This window comes from Lepidochelys kempii, chromosome 3 (genome assembly GCF_965140265.1).
Source record: "Lepidochelys kempii isolate rLepKem1 chromosome 3, rLepKem1.hap2, whole genome shotgun sequence".
Lineage (NCBI taxonomy): Eukaryota > Metazoa > Chordata > Testudines > Cheloniidae > Lepidochelys > Lepidochelys kempii.
This window is the reverse complement of record NC_133258.1, coordinates 94,287,979-94,305,060: the sequence shown is the minus strand read 5'-3', so window position 1 is coordinate 94,305,060 and position 17,082 is coordinate 94,287,979. Positions and strand designations below refer to the sequence as shown.

General features: G+C 39.0%; 1 protein-coding gene across 1 annotated transcript in view; it reads left to right on the top strand.

Annotated features, from left to right (window-relative positions):
- LOC140908987 (uncharacterized) overlaps nucleotides 1–17,082 on the top strand; it is a 153,132-nt gene that overhangs the window by 6,619 nt on the left and 129,431 nt on the right. Inside the window, exon 5 of the mRNA XM_073337200.1 lies at nucleotides 14,760–14,804. Coding sequence (XP_073193301.1) covers nucleotides 14,760–14,804 — 45 coding nt within the window. The remainder of the gene's footprint in view (nucleotides 1–14,759; nucleotides 14,805–17,082) is intronic.

Genomic DNA, 17,082 nt, shown 5'->3' with positions numbered 1-17,082 from the left:
TATTATTTTTATCACACGTCATGCATTATTTGGTGTTTTTCTTAAAGTCCCATCTGCTGGAGTCATGTGATTAAGGGGGTATCTCAGCTTTTTATTAAAGAAAAGGTACTTTTCTACTCTCATGATTAGGGAGAAAGGCTTGAAAACAGGAACCCTAAAGGCTCAAACACCAGAAGGCAAATAAAAAGAACCCACAATTTATTATTTTAACATTATTGTAATTTCCAAGCTAATCTCATGAGTTTGGGGGTCTAATTTATGATTTTTGAACACTTGGGACAACTAACTCTAGCAGTATTGTTCTAGTGTACACATAAGGATCTTTAATGTTTGCAGTTTGTGGATGTAAGCTAATGTGATATAATAGGAAGGAGGTTACTGATAAGGCTTCTGAACTCCAAAATGCAAAGGATTAAAGTAACAAAGACAGAAACTTTTATACTAATTCTTAAAGAAGACATATCCACTCAAAAGACAATAGTAGAACTTACAATAACATCTCTATTAGTCATGTATACAAATAGGGCTGATCTATTCATGCAAAACCTTATGAGGAGGAGCTCAGAAAAAAGCATTTATGAATACTCATCTTGTGATAGCCAGGGTTGATTTTTTTTTTTGAGAGGTGTTGAGTACTCACAATTGTAATAACAGTTAATGGGCATTTAGATCCAATGGTGATGATCACAGTATAGGAATAGAATGGAACAGAGCCTAACACCACACTGAAAGGGTTAAAACCAGGATCACAGGAAGCATTATCAGAGCCAGGCCTACAACTCAGGTATTCCTGGCACGATCTATGCTTTCTAATTATTCAGATCTCATGTTAAATTACATCATAAACTGAGAGGATATATATTCCATAAAGTTTACTGAAGTATAAAGTTAAATTGCATCTTTAAATGTATAAATATAGATTTAAAAATAAAATATCATAACTTAAGATGGTGATTCAAAAAGACCCTTATAACTTTATCCTGACTCTAAACTTGCTTTTCATATAGAGTTTTAAAAGATTACATTTTATGGTCAAACTGCAGTATAAAGTTATTAACATGTTCATCTTCTATTACTAAACCTTGTGAGTCATCGTAACGATGCTGGAGAGAGAGATATTAAACAGAGCAAGACAGTCCCACATTTCTGTCCTTTTTTTTTCGCTCCCTAGTTTGATGCATTTTTGAAGACTTTACTAGTCTCTGTGTTAGAAGATGGTAATCCATAATATATTCTAGTTACACATGTCACTGTTATGTATCATTGGACTTGCTCTTTGAATTTATGTTCTCTTTTTTAGCATTGAGTGGCAGCATATATTGTTATCCCTAGAAGGTTTTAAACCTGCAATAATTGCCACATTTGATTAAAATGAGCAATCTCAGTGTGTGGTTGTATTTACATGCTTTGGGCAGAAACAGCAGAGTTTGCAGAGTGGTGAACTTTGGAAGGCTTGAACTTTCAGTCTGAATAAGCAACCAAAAGCAGGATTATTTAATTATTTTTACCTTTTCTAATTAAAAGGACAGGCAGTGTCTATTGCATTAAATATAAGCTCCTTGCCCAGGCCTTCAAAGCCCTGCTTTACCTCTCTTAGTGCCTACTTCTCTGACTTTGTCTCTCTCTGTTTCCCATCAACTCTTTCATTTCCCTTTGTGTCCTCCATGCTTGTTTCTGCACTGTCTGCTCTACAAGGCCCCTTTATACCTGGAACTTACTTCCTGAAACCCTATCCCCCAAGCTGGGCTTCATCCTGTCATTCAAATCCCTCCATAAAACTCACAGCTTCCACAAGGCCTGTTAACACAGTCTCTTCCTATAGTGAAATGATGGTCTGCATGTGTGGTTGACTGAGAGGCAGAGAGAGCCTCATAATAATGCTTTGAGGGCAACTCTGCCCCTCCCTCCCACCTTTTCCCCATCTAAAGGGAAAACATTTTACACCTCACAGCATATCCTTTATATTTTCTGATTAATGTTTTAGATTAATGCAAATTAGCAAATGAAAGGTGTTGTGGGTTTTTTGGTCCGTGTTGCAATTTTACCCCTTGCATTACGTGAATGTACTTTTGCACAGCTCTGTACTAACCGCCAGTGGTGTTGGAGCCGTTTTTTAGCAGGGGTGCTGAAAGGCCAGTGAACAAAACCTTAAACCGTGCTGCATCCCCAGCACCCCTAATTACAGCACCCCTGCTAACTGTCTCTCTAAGGTGCATTTGTTTGCAGGCAAATTCTCTCTCTTTCTGAACCCCCTCTTGTCATCTCTCTTTCTCTCTCTCTCTCTCTCTCTCTGCTGCAGAGTAGACTAATATTGAATGTGCTCAGTACAAAATGAACTGGAGGATTCTTAATTAGCTTTTAAAAGTGTATTGTAGATAAAACACATTAATCCTCTGACCTTCCGTTAGTACAAAAACATTGTGCTAATTGTTCTGAAAAACAGATAATTCTGTTGTTATAAACTCAGAGGTCTCTCTTAAACAAACATAATTGGCAGAAATAAGGGTCTGCAAAATCCTGTTTAAAAACCCCTACTCCACGAGGCTGGACAAATATAGAGCCATATCTGCACACATTCATGAAGGAGTCTTGCTGAGAGAAGTCTGGATGGGGTAACAAGAGTAATGGCCAAGATTTTCAAAAGTGAGCGGTGATTTTGAGTGCCTCCGTTTTGGGGTATCCAACTTGAAACGTGATTGAAAAAGGGGCCTGCTTGTTTATTTTTATCCTTTGGAAGGTAGGTGTTCAGTACTTTCTGAAAATCCATCCTTTTGGAAGAAAGCCTATTACACAGAACGTACAAATGGCGTTTAGTGAAAACAGCTACTGCTTACAAATATAGGGACTGATCTGCTCAGGAAGGGCTTAGAACCTCTCAGGATCTGGTCTGTGCAGACAAATCCTTTGTGCATGGCATGCACAGGTACCCACCAAAAAGCAACAACAACCCAGGATGGAACAAGGGAGGTCCTCAGTGCAACAAGCTGCTTATCATAGATTAGTGTGTGTGATGTGCCTGTTTGTACTTGGACATCCCTGACACGGCAGCGGTCCCTCTAAACTCCTGTACTGGACAGGGATAATCTGGTGTGCTGCCTGCTCTCAGAATACCAATGTCTTTTAGTCCTGCCTTTGTTGCATTCAAGTGAACCTGCTTGGGGACATTTAAACGATGAGGCTGCATTTGCCCTCAAATGTAAAGATTAAAATTATTACCTTGACACTGTCATGTATCTGAAATATTCACCTATGCGGGTTCAGTGAGGCACTCTACCAGCGCCTGGAGGTGACATGCCTGATAGTCCGTGGGAGGAATGGCTGTGTCTTCTGTGTTTGGAGGAGGGATGTTATTATAGCCGTGCAGGGAGTAGAACTGAGATACTCAGGGATGAGGGGACAGGGCCTCTCTGCTGCCTTTTTTGCATGGTCTGATGGCAGGTGTATTGTCCTTCACTCTGTGCTGTTTAATGCCAGTCTTTGCAACTTGCAAAAGGGCACAGATCCAGGGGAAATGAGGAGAAAAGGCCATTCTATTCTCCCACAGTTTGGCCTTTGCTACTCTGCTTTATAGAGGCAGACAAAGAAATCCCTATGACCAGTTTTTAAATTCCTGATCTGCACAAAAACCCTTCATTTGTATGGCTTCCCTGCCCACATTTACCTGGTGCATTCCTCATGTTACATAGTTGTTTTCTACTGATAAGAGAAATAGTGGTGACATCTGGTGGCCAATTATCTGTTCTTTTCTTTTGTCTGCCTGCTTTTTCTCCTCCTGAACATTACCATATGTAAGTGTCCTTTCTTAAAGGAATGAATTTGAGATCTGTAGCTATTATTTATATCTGTTCCCCTCCCAGCCAACCATGCTGCAATGGTCACTCCTGGAAGGTGGTACACTCTGGAACAATGTTAAAATGCCAGCCAAACATGAAACCCTTCTGAGAAGTATCACCTTCCTGGGCAGTACTTCCAGTATAGCCAGCAAACAACAGCGAACTAGCCATGGTTGAATGGCATAATATTGTACTTGATAGAAACACTCTTGGCACCACCGATGGAGCCAAGACACAGCACACTACTACAAGAGGCTTGAATGGGGGGCAGGGGCTTTTGGTCCCAGATCAACTGAAAAGAAAATAAGCAGAGAAAACCTTATGCACAGTTGAAAGGAGAGATGCCACTAAATGCCAACGTCATACTGTCCTACCAGAAAATAACACTTCATACCATTCACTGGTCCATGGATGCTTAACAGGCCTGTATATTGATAGTACTGAGGCCAGAGTTAGGCTGTTTTTTTGTTATAGTGCGACTGTGAAGAATATGGGATGTACATGTGTTACTGTACATTTTGGAGCTGCATGGGACTTATCTGTAGAGCAGCAAATTCTATCTGTGAAATTGATGAAATATGATTGTGGAGGTTAAGGTGTGTTAAAGAAGGATAGCTTAATTGGGCATTTCCTCAAATTGGCCTTTACAGGGTTTTTACAAGTGTGGACTCTTCCCCAAGAGGTGGCTGGTAGCTGTATATGGAGGAAACTAATAATGCTGGAGGAGTGGGGCTTACTGGGGATAGCTTAGGAGAGAGAGAAATGGGGGAAACAAATATATAAATAAAATAACAGAAAGATAACCAGCAGTGAGTTGCCTAGGGTTGCCTTACTCAGAGATGTATATGTGAAGGGCAAAAGTTAAGGGAGGACAGAAGATTATGAATTGATAGGGAATTTTTAAAATTATAATTTTAAAGCCAAAAAAATATGTGAGTCAGAAACCTGGAGTTGTACACATTGTAAGAGTATGCACTTGCAGTTGCTTATTGCTTTTACCCTGGTACTCCCTCAACAGCTTCCCTCTGATTGATTGTTTGTTACACTCACTTGTGTCTTGTCTCTATACCCTATGCATATTGGAGCAGAGCCAGGATGTCCTGTGTGTTTGTACAGCCCTCAGCAAAAAAGGGCTCTGCTTCTGCTTGTGGTATTATATCATCATCATCATCATCATTATTTTATTATCCATGGAGCAAAACCCACAATTCTCATTTTGAACATCTGGGTTCCCTGTCTGGTTTACTGGAGCTCTAGGCTTCGTCTCCTGTGTTGCAGACTGATTCGTTCCTAGCTAATAACTTGCTCCTGGCATTATTAGCATCTCAGACCCATCCTTACTTCTTTTTCTATCCTCCCCTGGGTTCTGTTTATGACTCACCTGCTGTTTCCTGGCATTCTCCACTAATAGCTGCTTTTCCCTTCAGACACAAGCTATGCAGGCTACCGTGAAGATGGGGCTATGGTTATTAACCCATAGAAAGTCTGAGTTAAGATTTACATTGTTGCCAGCTGGTGATGTTATGTGCTGGTTTTCCTCTATCTTTCAACGTTGTTTAAAATTTCCTGTTTGTGGGGCTTTGTATAATAAAATCATAGAAAGTGGAGATGGAGATGACCTATTAGGTCACCTAATTCATCCTTCTCACAATGCAAAATGATTCCATACTGTATCTCTCCAAGTTCTTTATCTAGCTTAGTTTTAAATGTCTGAATCGCTTTAGAAGATTATTCTCAGTCTTAATAGATTTCAAAGTTAAGAAATTTTTTATTAAATTCCACCTAAATTTTCCTTTGCTTAATTTTCCCTGTTACTCATAGTTATAGCCCCATGTGACATCCTAATTTACCCCCTAAAGCCTTAGATCCCAATTCCCTATTGCCTTGCTCCTTGTATTGCCATTTACACTTACTTGTGCAAAGTAGATATAAAACTGGTGTAGGTGAATGGAGAATTTGATTTGGTAGTATTTCATACTCACTTCGCACAGGTGTCTACATGACAATGTACAGCAGAAGGCAATGGAGAATCAGGCTCTTGGTGCTAGGTGTCTTGGACTGTAATAAATAGTGGATTTATGGGATATAAGAATATTTCCTTTTGGTTTTACTTTGCACATACCTTTGTAAACTAAATACTGGAGGCCCCTATGTAGATACTTGCTCCCTATACTCTAAGAAAATGACAAACAAGCCTACTTACCTTATTGATGCTTCCCAGCTCAGCAAGAGACAAACATAGTCAAATTTGGTCTTATGGTAAAAATGAGGTTACACGTATCTGAGCAGACGCAAACAGCATTTGGCACTGGTGTAACTATTGCATCTGGAATACAGAGTCCAATTCTGGTGTCCACAATGCAAAAAGGATGTTGATAAATTGGAGAGGATCAGAGACAAGAACGATTAAAGGATTAGACAATATGCATTATAGTGATAGACTCAAGGAGCTCAATCTATTTAGCTTAACAAAGAGAAGATTGAATGACTTGATTTCAGTCCATAAGTACATATGTGGGGAAAAATATTTGATAATTGGCTCTTCAATCTAACAAAGAAAGGTATAACATGATCCAGTTGACGGATGTTAAAGCTAGACAAATTCAGACTAGAAATAAGGTGTAAATTTTTAACACTGATCGTAAGTAGCCAATGGAACAATTTACCAAAGGTTATGGTAGATTCCCCATCACTGGTAATTTGTATATCAAGATTCAATGTTTTTCCTACAAAATTTGCTTTAGGAATTATTTTGGGGAAGTTCTATGGCCTGTGTTACCACAATAATCCCTTCTGGTGTTTCAAAAGTATCTTAGGCCCAAATTTCAAAGGTATTTAGGCATTTACAGATGCAGATTGAGATTTACAAAAGCAACTAAGATGGTTAGACACATAACTCCCATTGATTTTCAATTAGACTTATCTCCAAAGTGCCTACATAACTTTTGACACGAGCACGTAGGCTCCTAAGTCACTGTGACACTGTTGAAAATTTTATCCCTACTGTCTAATGAATGGGTTCTTAAGGTGGAAATGGTGATATCATTTATGTAAGAAGCTGCTCAATTCGAGGGCCTCTTCCTCTTCCCCTCCATCCCACAGTTTACTTACTCACCTTGCAGTGACAACTGGCTCAGCATATGGCTGCTTCTCCATTGCAATTGGTATTGTGGAATTAAAGCTCCTCTAAGAAAACAAGCCTACTTGTTGAGAGGTGGTTGCTCTCTGGAAGAGTGAGCACCCTCTCAGTGACTGATTGACTGGCTGGTTTAGTCAGTTCAGCAGAGGAAGAACTTTTAATCTGCTCTCCTAATGGAGAACCTGTTGTTGAACCTTGCAAGAGCAACTGAACATTTCATCAAGATAACAGTATTGCTCTGTCACCCTTTAAGCATTGATTATTTCAGATATGTATAGTTAATTTCTTTAATCCTTTCTTGTAAATTAATCCCTGAACCTGCAGAGGTGGGAGGGATGGGCGAGGACAAACAGGGTGATGCACATACCACTTTTGTTTCTGCAGCTGAATCTCTTGTGGGATGATTTGGATCCCCATCAAGTCAAGTTCAAAACAAAACAAGTGCTCTTGGGCTCAGTGTTCATCATTTCAGACAAGAACAAGGAATGCCAAGGTTTTAAGAATAAATGGAAGATTGAGATGAGCTGGATTTGAAATACCCAGGCACTATTTAATGTGATAGCTGGGGAATCTGCCCAAACAAAGCATATAGGCATATTTTAGAATGACATGACTGTGTCTGATAGTCAGTCTGTTTTGAAGCTACATTATCATTCTTTTAAAACCCCCTTGGGGGAATGGCAAACTGGGAATGAACAACCCTGGAGTTAGTACAAACTGAATGTAGCGACTATGCAGGTAACTATATACTCACTTTGCCTCTTGCCCTTCAAAAGTGTTGAGTGAATTATCTACACTTTCTTACCAGCTGGTTGGCCTATCTTTAATTAATTATTCTAATCTGATTGCTTCTGCACTGTTTGTGTTGGTCTGTGGAATAATGCAATGCTTATTTGTCTAGTCACATTCAGAAATAACAGGATTAGTTGTTATGCGTATGACTCAAGCAATGCGAAGTTAATCTTTTTAGGAAGGGAAACAATACTGTTCCCTCAAAATAAGATGCACGTCTGAATCACCAGGCCTGATATTTAAAATAATTACTCTATACTAAACATCAATGAATATCAGCCAAGTTAAAATGGTAAACTAGTCAGTGTTATATATTTTCTGCTGGCATTGTATGGACAAACTGCAGACCTGACCCAGTTGAAGTCAGCGGGATATTTCCATTGACTTCAGAGGGCTTTGGATCAGACTCCATATGAAATCCTTTACTTTTTCCATTAAAAAAGCATCTTTCTCATTCCTAAAATTTGTCCTTGACTATGTCATTTTCCCTGAAAGTTCCCATGACAATACAAAGATGATCATTCAGCAGCTCCTGAATACTGTACCATAAATGACACATTGAATGACTTCTGGGTTCTAGATATGTTTTATTGAATTTCAAATTTGATACATTATACAGTAAAAGCTTTGTTATCCGGCATGTTGGAAGAATGGGGGGTGCTGGTCAGTCAAAAATTCCGGTTAACTAAGAGTTAGTTAACCAATGGAGGGAGGGAGTTTGGGTGCAGGAGTGGGCTCAGGCAGGGGGTTGGGGTGCAAGAGGGGTTTTGGGGTGCCAGATCCCAGTGGCTCACCTTGGGTGAAGCTGGGTGGCTCCAAGCAAACGGCTCCTAGGCAGAGGTGTGGCCAGGTGGCTCTGCATGGTGCCTCTGCCCCCAGGTGCTGTCCCTGCAGCTCCCATTGGCTGCAGTCCTCAGCCAATGGGAACTGTGGAGCCAGTGCTTGGGGCGGGGTGGGGTGGGAGCAGAGCATGGAGCCCCCATGGCCATTCCTCCACCTAGGAGCAGCAGGGACATGTTGCTTCTTGTGAGGAGCCGCCTGGATCCAGCAGCCCAAAATGCCATTTTCTCAAGCTTTCCAGTTGGTAAAGTGCTGGATAACATAGCTTTTACAGTACTACAAATGGCATCAACAATATTCCATTACACAATACAACAATGAAGAATATATTTGTGTTTGTGTCTGTGTGTGTGTATACACATATATACACCTATAGAACCACATACACACACACACACATATATATATATGCATGTGTGTGTGTTTCTATAGGTGTATATATGTGTTTGTATGTATAGGTGTGTATATATGTATATTAAAAACACTCTTAAGGCAGACTAAAAATCTCCATAGATTTCAGGACCTGCTACAATTGCCATTCTTAACTCAACTACATTTAAATCAATATTAAAAAAAAAAAACTTCAGGTAAGAATACATAAAAGAAATGGTCATTATTAAAATCCATGCAATGCCAGAAGTAATTACATTGTGTTTTTATTAAAGGTTTAATATTTTAAAGTGTAATTACTAGCATGAGCACATACAGTACAATCACTTCACGTATCTTTTGGTCTATACCCATTCAGTACCTGTAGTAATTTTTCAAGCCACTGATAGATACACAATATATGAAAAATCCATACTCAACATAGCTCTTTTTACCTTCTTCATGCAGGCAAAAAGCTAAGGTGAGCCTAGTATTGGTAAATCCCATAGGTCTGAGTTGGTAGGATGTTCTGTTACTTCTTGAGACCTTGCACAAAATGCTGGTAAGAGTCCACTTACATGAGTAGAGTAGGCTCATTTTCTAGGCCCTTGACCTCAGAAAACTGTCTTAAATCTTTTATTAGTCCATAATGAGCACTTCCTCAGTCTAGTCCTGTTTATCATGCATCCAGCTACACTGCAGAATTTCCTGGCTGTCTTTCTCCTAGAGAGGTTCATAGAGGTCACAGTTGCTGTGGAAACAAATGGGACATAATCTAGACCTCTTAGTTATGATTGTTTAACTTTTTAATAAAATATACCTAATGGGCATTCTTGCTCTGGTTTTTAACACGCAGAGTCAGCTTTGTGGCTTTGTTATACTTAACTCAGAGAGAAATATGGTTAAATGATTAGGATAATAGAATGGGCAGATGTTCTTGAGAGGAAGAGCCATACACAGTCATGGTTACAAATGCATTGATTTTTATCTTGATTGCAGTAGGTTCTGTGTGAAGTTGCTTCCTCATAGATTTTTGCTGCACTTTTTAGGGTGTAATTAGAGTACTGTATGTCACCGATAAAGATGAGTGAATGGACATTGCATTATTCAGATTTCCCTTTTCACACACAGTGAGAATGCTGACTATGTACATTCAGAAATACAACTAAAATGTACATCCTAGAAAACTTCACCTAAAAGTCTTTATATATCTGAACCTACAGCAAAAGGAAGTAAGGGAAATGTAATAAGGAGTATTTAAAGGGACATCATGCACAACTTGCAGCACAGAGTAAACAAAACCTAGTCTGATATTTCATGCTCAAAGAATTTGTCAGCTTCATGAGGCAGTTTGGAATATAATCTTTATTTCAGGCTCCTTTTCTGTAATGGCTTCAGACATTTTTAAGTTTGCACCAGACTTTATTCATTCCCCATAAGTATTTACAGCCAAAGTTTCACCACAAAACTGCTGAACCCATTGCAAATATACAATTTGGACTGTATTTGTGCTCAACCTGTTCAAAAGAAATGTGGATTGCCCCTGTTTTAGGAGAATTCACAAATCCTCCAATGTTTGAAAATATAGGGTCTGTTGTAAATATCTATTGAAGTCAATGGAACCATGACAATTTATAGCATAGATGATCTGGCCTGTGGTGGTTTATTTTAAGGAGTAGTGTTGTTATCTATACCAGTAGCTCCCAAATTTCATTGGTTCACATACCATCACCTTAAAAAATTGTTGCAAAATGAATGGCTAGACCATATAGCTCACGTACCACCAGTAGTACATATAGCACTGTTTAGGAACCTCTGATCACACATCTTACAAAATACCTTTTCTTCCTTCCCCCAATTGACTGTAGCCTGTGTAAATATGTGTAGTTCTGATGCCTGTACGATTATAATCTCATATGGAAACTCTTAATCTATTGTTAACATCCCCAATGGCCACAGATGGCTGTGGACCATGCTGTTAGTGGGAGAAGCTGATTTCATTTTAATAATTCCTAAGTGGAAAAGAATTAAGCATTAAAGAAAATGAAAACATGAGTCACTGGTATATTTTCAACTGGAGATTCCCAAAGTTCACCTATACATGTAGGTGAATCACCTGCCTGCTCATTCCTCTCTCTTACTTGGTTTACATCTGACTCCTATGGTGGAACTTTTTTGAATTCTCATGGGGTCATCTGCTTTCTTTGAAGTAGCATTTACTGTAGATGGGATGCATTCACAGACATTTCACTCTGCTTCTGTCTGAAGTGTTCTACAGGCTTGAGGCTATTACCCTCCTCTGGCATGGTGCCGATCAGGACAGACAGGCTTCATGCTTGTTCACTAAAATGTAGAGCTCATTTACAAGTCGTAACTGAAAATATGGTGCAAGATGGCTTAGAATTTCAGCCACTCAAATCCTCTGATTCATTGAAGTCTTTATTTATTGTATTTAAAACTCCTGTTGAATGCTGTTCAGCTGATAATTATTGTAGTAGCTAAAGAAAGAAAAAAACTATACAATTATCTAGCCCATACCCATTAGATTATCAAGTCCATTCACCTTTGTTCCCAGTGGATTGACCCCATGGTGGGCACTGATATAGACCTGAAATTCAGGCCCTAAGAGAATATGTTGCCATTCTTAATCAACAGGAACTACTTGCAAGCAATTGTTTTGAGTCAGGGAATTATTATTGTTGGTGATGTATTGAGACATCTCAGACAACACACAGACAGATATGCTCCCTGCCCAACAACTTGCAGTTGAAATGTTTAGATGAGTGATGTGCTGTCAAAAAGTTATCAAGGCCCCATCAAAAAAATTCCACCTTCATCAGTGATGCATGTGATATTCCCTGGTTAACGTACTACCACACAATCCTAAACCACCCCCCGTGCATTAATTCTATTCTCTGTCTTTCCCAGAAATCCTATCAGCTCCATACATCCCCTCGCTAGCAAGTCTTTCCCCTGCCACTCAGTCTAATACTTCCTGACCACTCATGGTTTCAGCTCACTGAAGCCCCTCTAGAGCCCTCCTCTATCAGTTTCATCACAGCAATAGCACTTGTCCAAGTAAGTTATCCAGGAGTTCTAGGCTGTGGGGTGGTTGGTCACTTAGATCCCCTTTGGTTTATGCGGTAATCAGGTCTCCCTAAGTGCTGGAGGTTCCCCTCGTTGATTGGTTGGAAGGAGGGAGCAATGATGGTGGTCTTTGAGAAGGAGTGGATTTTCCTGGATTGGTAGGTGAAGCAGAAGAAGTCCAGACTTACTCCAAATTGAAGCTCTTTAAACTCTGGGCTAGGGCTATGTAGGCAGTCACTGAGAGGGAGAAAGGCAGGTTCCAGTGTCTTTGGGACTTAACTCAGTGAAGCAGCAGCTTGGCCCTTGCCTTCTCCTTGTGTGTTGTTAGAGTGGCTGATGGGATGGGAGGGGACCACTAGGACTATCTGGAACATTCCTTATGCACACCTAGAGGCACTTGGAAGGAGGCAGTTTCCCTTGCTAGTAGCCACTGAGAATGTGGCAGTAGTGGGCTCCATGAGAAAGATGTGAACAGGCAGCTCTGGCCTTAGCAAAACAATATTTTGCTGCTTCCTCCCCAAATCTCTGCTCATGATTAACACATGATTATACAGAGGATTTGAGGGAAGGTTAACAAGATTAATCTGTGAAATATATCAGAAACTTAATTGTTTTACTTAAAAATTGTGTGCGCTGGAAGAAGACTGGGAATGTTTGTTTAATCACAATGAAATATACACTCATTCATAACTGCATATTGCTCAACTGTCTGAGGTGTCTTACTCTTCTACTATAGTAATTCATATTAGCTAGTAAATCTCCCTACTCAACTAATTGTTTTTAAATTCTGGTACATCTGCTAGCATGACAACAGACTACACGGAGATTGGTCTCTCAGTGACTTTAATTGTGTTTTTTTGTTCTGATGATGGAAATTCTCACACATCAGATGCCACCTGCTACCTCCCCTATTTCCACTCTTTTGAACCCTTGCTACGGGCAGCAAATGGGACTTTAATTGTCATCCATATAAGACACATTGGCTTAAAAGTCCTGTTGTTGTGTCAAATGTGCAAGACCCAAGTCAAGCAGCCAAATGCTGTTCTCAGTTACATTTTGGCCAATAATAGCATGGTCAGTAGTTCCTCTTCTGCTGATCAAGAACCATTCTGAATGTAAAATACTGAAAAAACGTCTAATGACCACTTTCAGTATGCAGCTTTTTGATATCTGACATTTCTGTTAATCTTTTCTCTCACTCTAGCTTCCAATTAGCTTTTTAATAAGGAGCAAAAGTAAGAAGAAATTATAAGATATGCAAACTGCAACTTCCATCCGAGGCAAGGTTTGCAAATCTCTGCGTGGCTTGGACAGAAGGAAGGGTTCTTTTTTGGCTTACCTGATAGAGCTTCTGCACGTTGTATGAGACCTTTGATTCTGCTGTGTTTCTGTACAAGACCCATACACAGCATAGTACAGCCATAGGACCTGGTTAAGTCCATGCTAGCATCTGGCCACCAGCTAAGGGAGAGTAAGGTATATGATTAGTGTTCATCTGGGTTTACAATGGGAAGCATCTACTTTGGTATCTTTTTATCTTAAATTTGTGAATCAAGGATCCTGTTGAAGCATCTAAAGATTATAGTGGGTCCTGCTGGTTTAAGTCCAGCCTAGTTAGCAGACCACAATATATGTCCTATACTTTGGCGTCCTTAAACTCTGTCATTGGATTGACATGATATGTGGTTAGCATATCATCTACCATATAGAGGCAGGATTCAAAGAATATGGTTATCCACAGATGCTGAGACTATAGCCTATGTTTGTAACCTCTAGGTTAGATTGTAGTAATGTTTTGTTTTATGGCCTCCCCAAGAAAAGGGTGCATTAGCTTCAGTTTATAAAATGATGCCTCCCAAAATAGAATTGACTCCAGGTGGACTTGACATGTCAGTGCAGCATTAGCATTAGAACCAGAGTATATTACATTTCCACTGAGCTGAGTTGAAAGCTGCTTTGCTTTGGGGATCTTTTTACTCCTTGATATACTTGCCTAGCTCCCACTGAAATTAACAGGAGACTTATAGATACAAACTGCATAGAGCATCCTCCTAAGAGAAGATAGTCAACAATTTGAAACCTATGTATTTACCTGAATTGCTGCCTGTGTATAAATTTAGATTGTTCAGCATATCTGAAGTTGACCTATAAGCTATTCTAAGATATACATTATGCTAAAAATCTATGGAGAAGCTGTGTAAAGTTATCACGAACCCTGAAAGTAGAATCATTCCAGACCAAGGTTTGAAATATTTAGTCAATTAACTTAAACTCAAACTTACCATGCTCTGAAAGAGAATATTGGGACATTCTTGTATAATGGTTTATTATAAACCTCCTAGGGATACAGTTGCATGAAAGGCATTATATAAGCTTAAGGTTTTTTTATCACCCTGTGTGTAGTTTAGCTGTTATTTGCAGCTACTGTGTACTTCTAGTTTACTTCAAAAGAATGTTGATCGAGGCCTGAGGAAAAGCTCGAGCTACCCGTACTAGAAAGGGGTAAAAGAATAAAGCACTGCTTAGCTGTTTCACTGAGATACACCTATGCTAGCTGCCAGATGCTTATTTCTAGTTTGAATTCAAAATTGATCCTTTTAGCCAGTACAGATAAGAATAAAACCAGATCATGTTTGTTAAAATATTTGGGTTTTTTAAAAAATAAAAATGTGTTTAACTGTACTTTAATTCTTTTCAAGAGCCAGTAAAAGAAAAGCCTTCATTTCCACATTTAAAGAAAGAAGGTAAGTTGTCTCCTTACTCTACAACATGCTGGTATATTGATAACCTATACTGGAATATGTCTGCCTTTAAATATTCACTAATAACTACTGTAAACTTACAGTGGAGATGTTTCACAAGCCTCCAAAACTGACAAGTGATTCTGTTAGCTGTGGTTTATTGATTGTAAAATTTTTAAGGGGTCTTTATAGGAAAGGCTATGGCCAAGATTGTTAGAAGTAACTTGGGATTTTGGGTGCTTTAGTGTTCGGCAGGTTCCAGTGTCAGAACAGAAGGGGTTGGATTACCAAAGGTGTCCTCCGCACTTTCTGATAAAAGGCCCTTTTAAAGTATCTCAAGTTGGGCACCAAAAAAAAAAAAAAAAAAAAAAAGGAAAAAGCACCAATCACTTTTGAAAATCTTGCTCTATATTTTAACTGCTGCACAAAATTCTATCAAGATTTCCACTTTATTGCTTAATGTAAAGTATCAGTGGACCATCTTTTTGAAAATAATCATTTTTAAAAGAAACAAAAACTATTTTCATTATTGCTGGAGATCAATAAGTCTCTACAGCTAACATAAAAGACAGTTTGCTTATTGCTAAATCTATCTGCTGATCAAGGAATGTCCAATAGGCATCTGGAACAGTATTCCCACTCTGTGCCAGCCTGATGGCCATGGTTCCTGATGCTATTATATAGCTTCCAGGAAGCATACTCAACCATCTTCTGATGTAAGGAACACACATTCATAAGGAAAGATTTAAAGGGACCAAATGTGAAAGTTCTCCAGACAGCTCTTCCTGGGCTGATAGGCAAAGAGATCCAATAAAGGCGAGGAATATAGACGAACACCTATACATCACCTAATACTGATGGGGAGAAGTATAAGCTAATTTTTTTTCTATGAACACCTGAAAGAGAGAATCAGTCAGCCAGGGAAGATCAGTAAAAAAAGCCTAATAGGAAAAAATGGCAATTATGTTTGTGAGGGCCAGAAATAATGAAAGGCTATTTTCCCCCTGCAACAAAATACTGTCATGATCAAGGCTGACAACATCTCTATCAATAGGTTGTTCTGTATCTTTATTTTAGTGTTACATTGTTGTCCTGTTTTGATATTACGGGTTGCCTGGATACAGGGATGGAAGGGTTAGCAGGAACTTAAGTCCTGCTCCTGTGTGCTGGAGTTATTACTTGCTGTGTCCCAATAAATGTTTTGATTTCTATAAGCGAGTATTACAATACTCTAAAAGCTAACTCCTGGACACATTAAAGAGAGTGACAAAACTCTCACTTACTTCAATTGCACCAGGATTTGACCTGATTTATTGGTCTCCTTTCCATTCTCCTGTTTTCCATTCTCCTTAAGAGTTTCAGAATCCATTCATCCTGACATTTGCAGTCATATAGGAGAATTATACTTGCTTAAGAAACAGTTGGGACAAGCTTTCCAAAAATTGGATTCCTAAATCGAGGCCACAAAATGCATATTTAGGCACCTGAATAAGTGACCTGATTTTCAAAACTGCTGAGCACTTTCAGAAACTTCTGTGAGAACTATAGGATGTTTAGCACTTTGCAAAATTAGGCCACTTAGTTAGGACTGAGATTTTCAGTGTGGCCTATAGGAGTTAGGTACCTAGGGAAAAATTTTCAAAAGCAGCTATGTGACTTAGGAGCCTAAATCCCTTTTGAGAATTTTGCCTCCAACTCACGTTAACTTTCAAAATTCCAACCCAAGTGCCTGAATATGGATTTAGGAGTGTAACTTCAAGCTACCTGGTTTGAAAATCTTGGCTTCAGTATTGCTTCTGTATTGCTATATGTTGTTAAAATCAGCCATCTTGAATTTTTCTGCTCTGAAACATAAGAACAAATTGTAACAATTTCTGAATGGAAAAACAATTTAGATATTTGCTTAAATTTTACTATTTCTTACATACTTAAGATGAGTGGAAAAACACATTGATGCCTTTAACTGTAACCTGCTGCTCTAAAATATATTAAGGAATGTTGACCTAGTAAATGATGCCTTATATGGAGAAAAAATGAAAGCGAGAGCTTGGGGGCTTTATTTAGATCGTGTCTGTTGTTGTAAATGATGCTTCCAGTTTGTTTATTTTTTTATAACCTATAGCAATGGCAGATTATGATGATAAACGATTCATATCGCTGCAATATACACCTTTTAAAATTTCCATATCTGGCAACGACTAGGCACTTCTTAAAGGCTTCAGTAGACCCCTTAGCTAGATAACATGGCTGTAAGCTGCTTCATGATTAATTTCATCTAAAT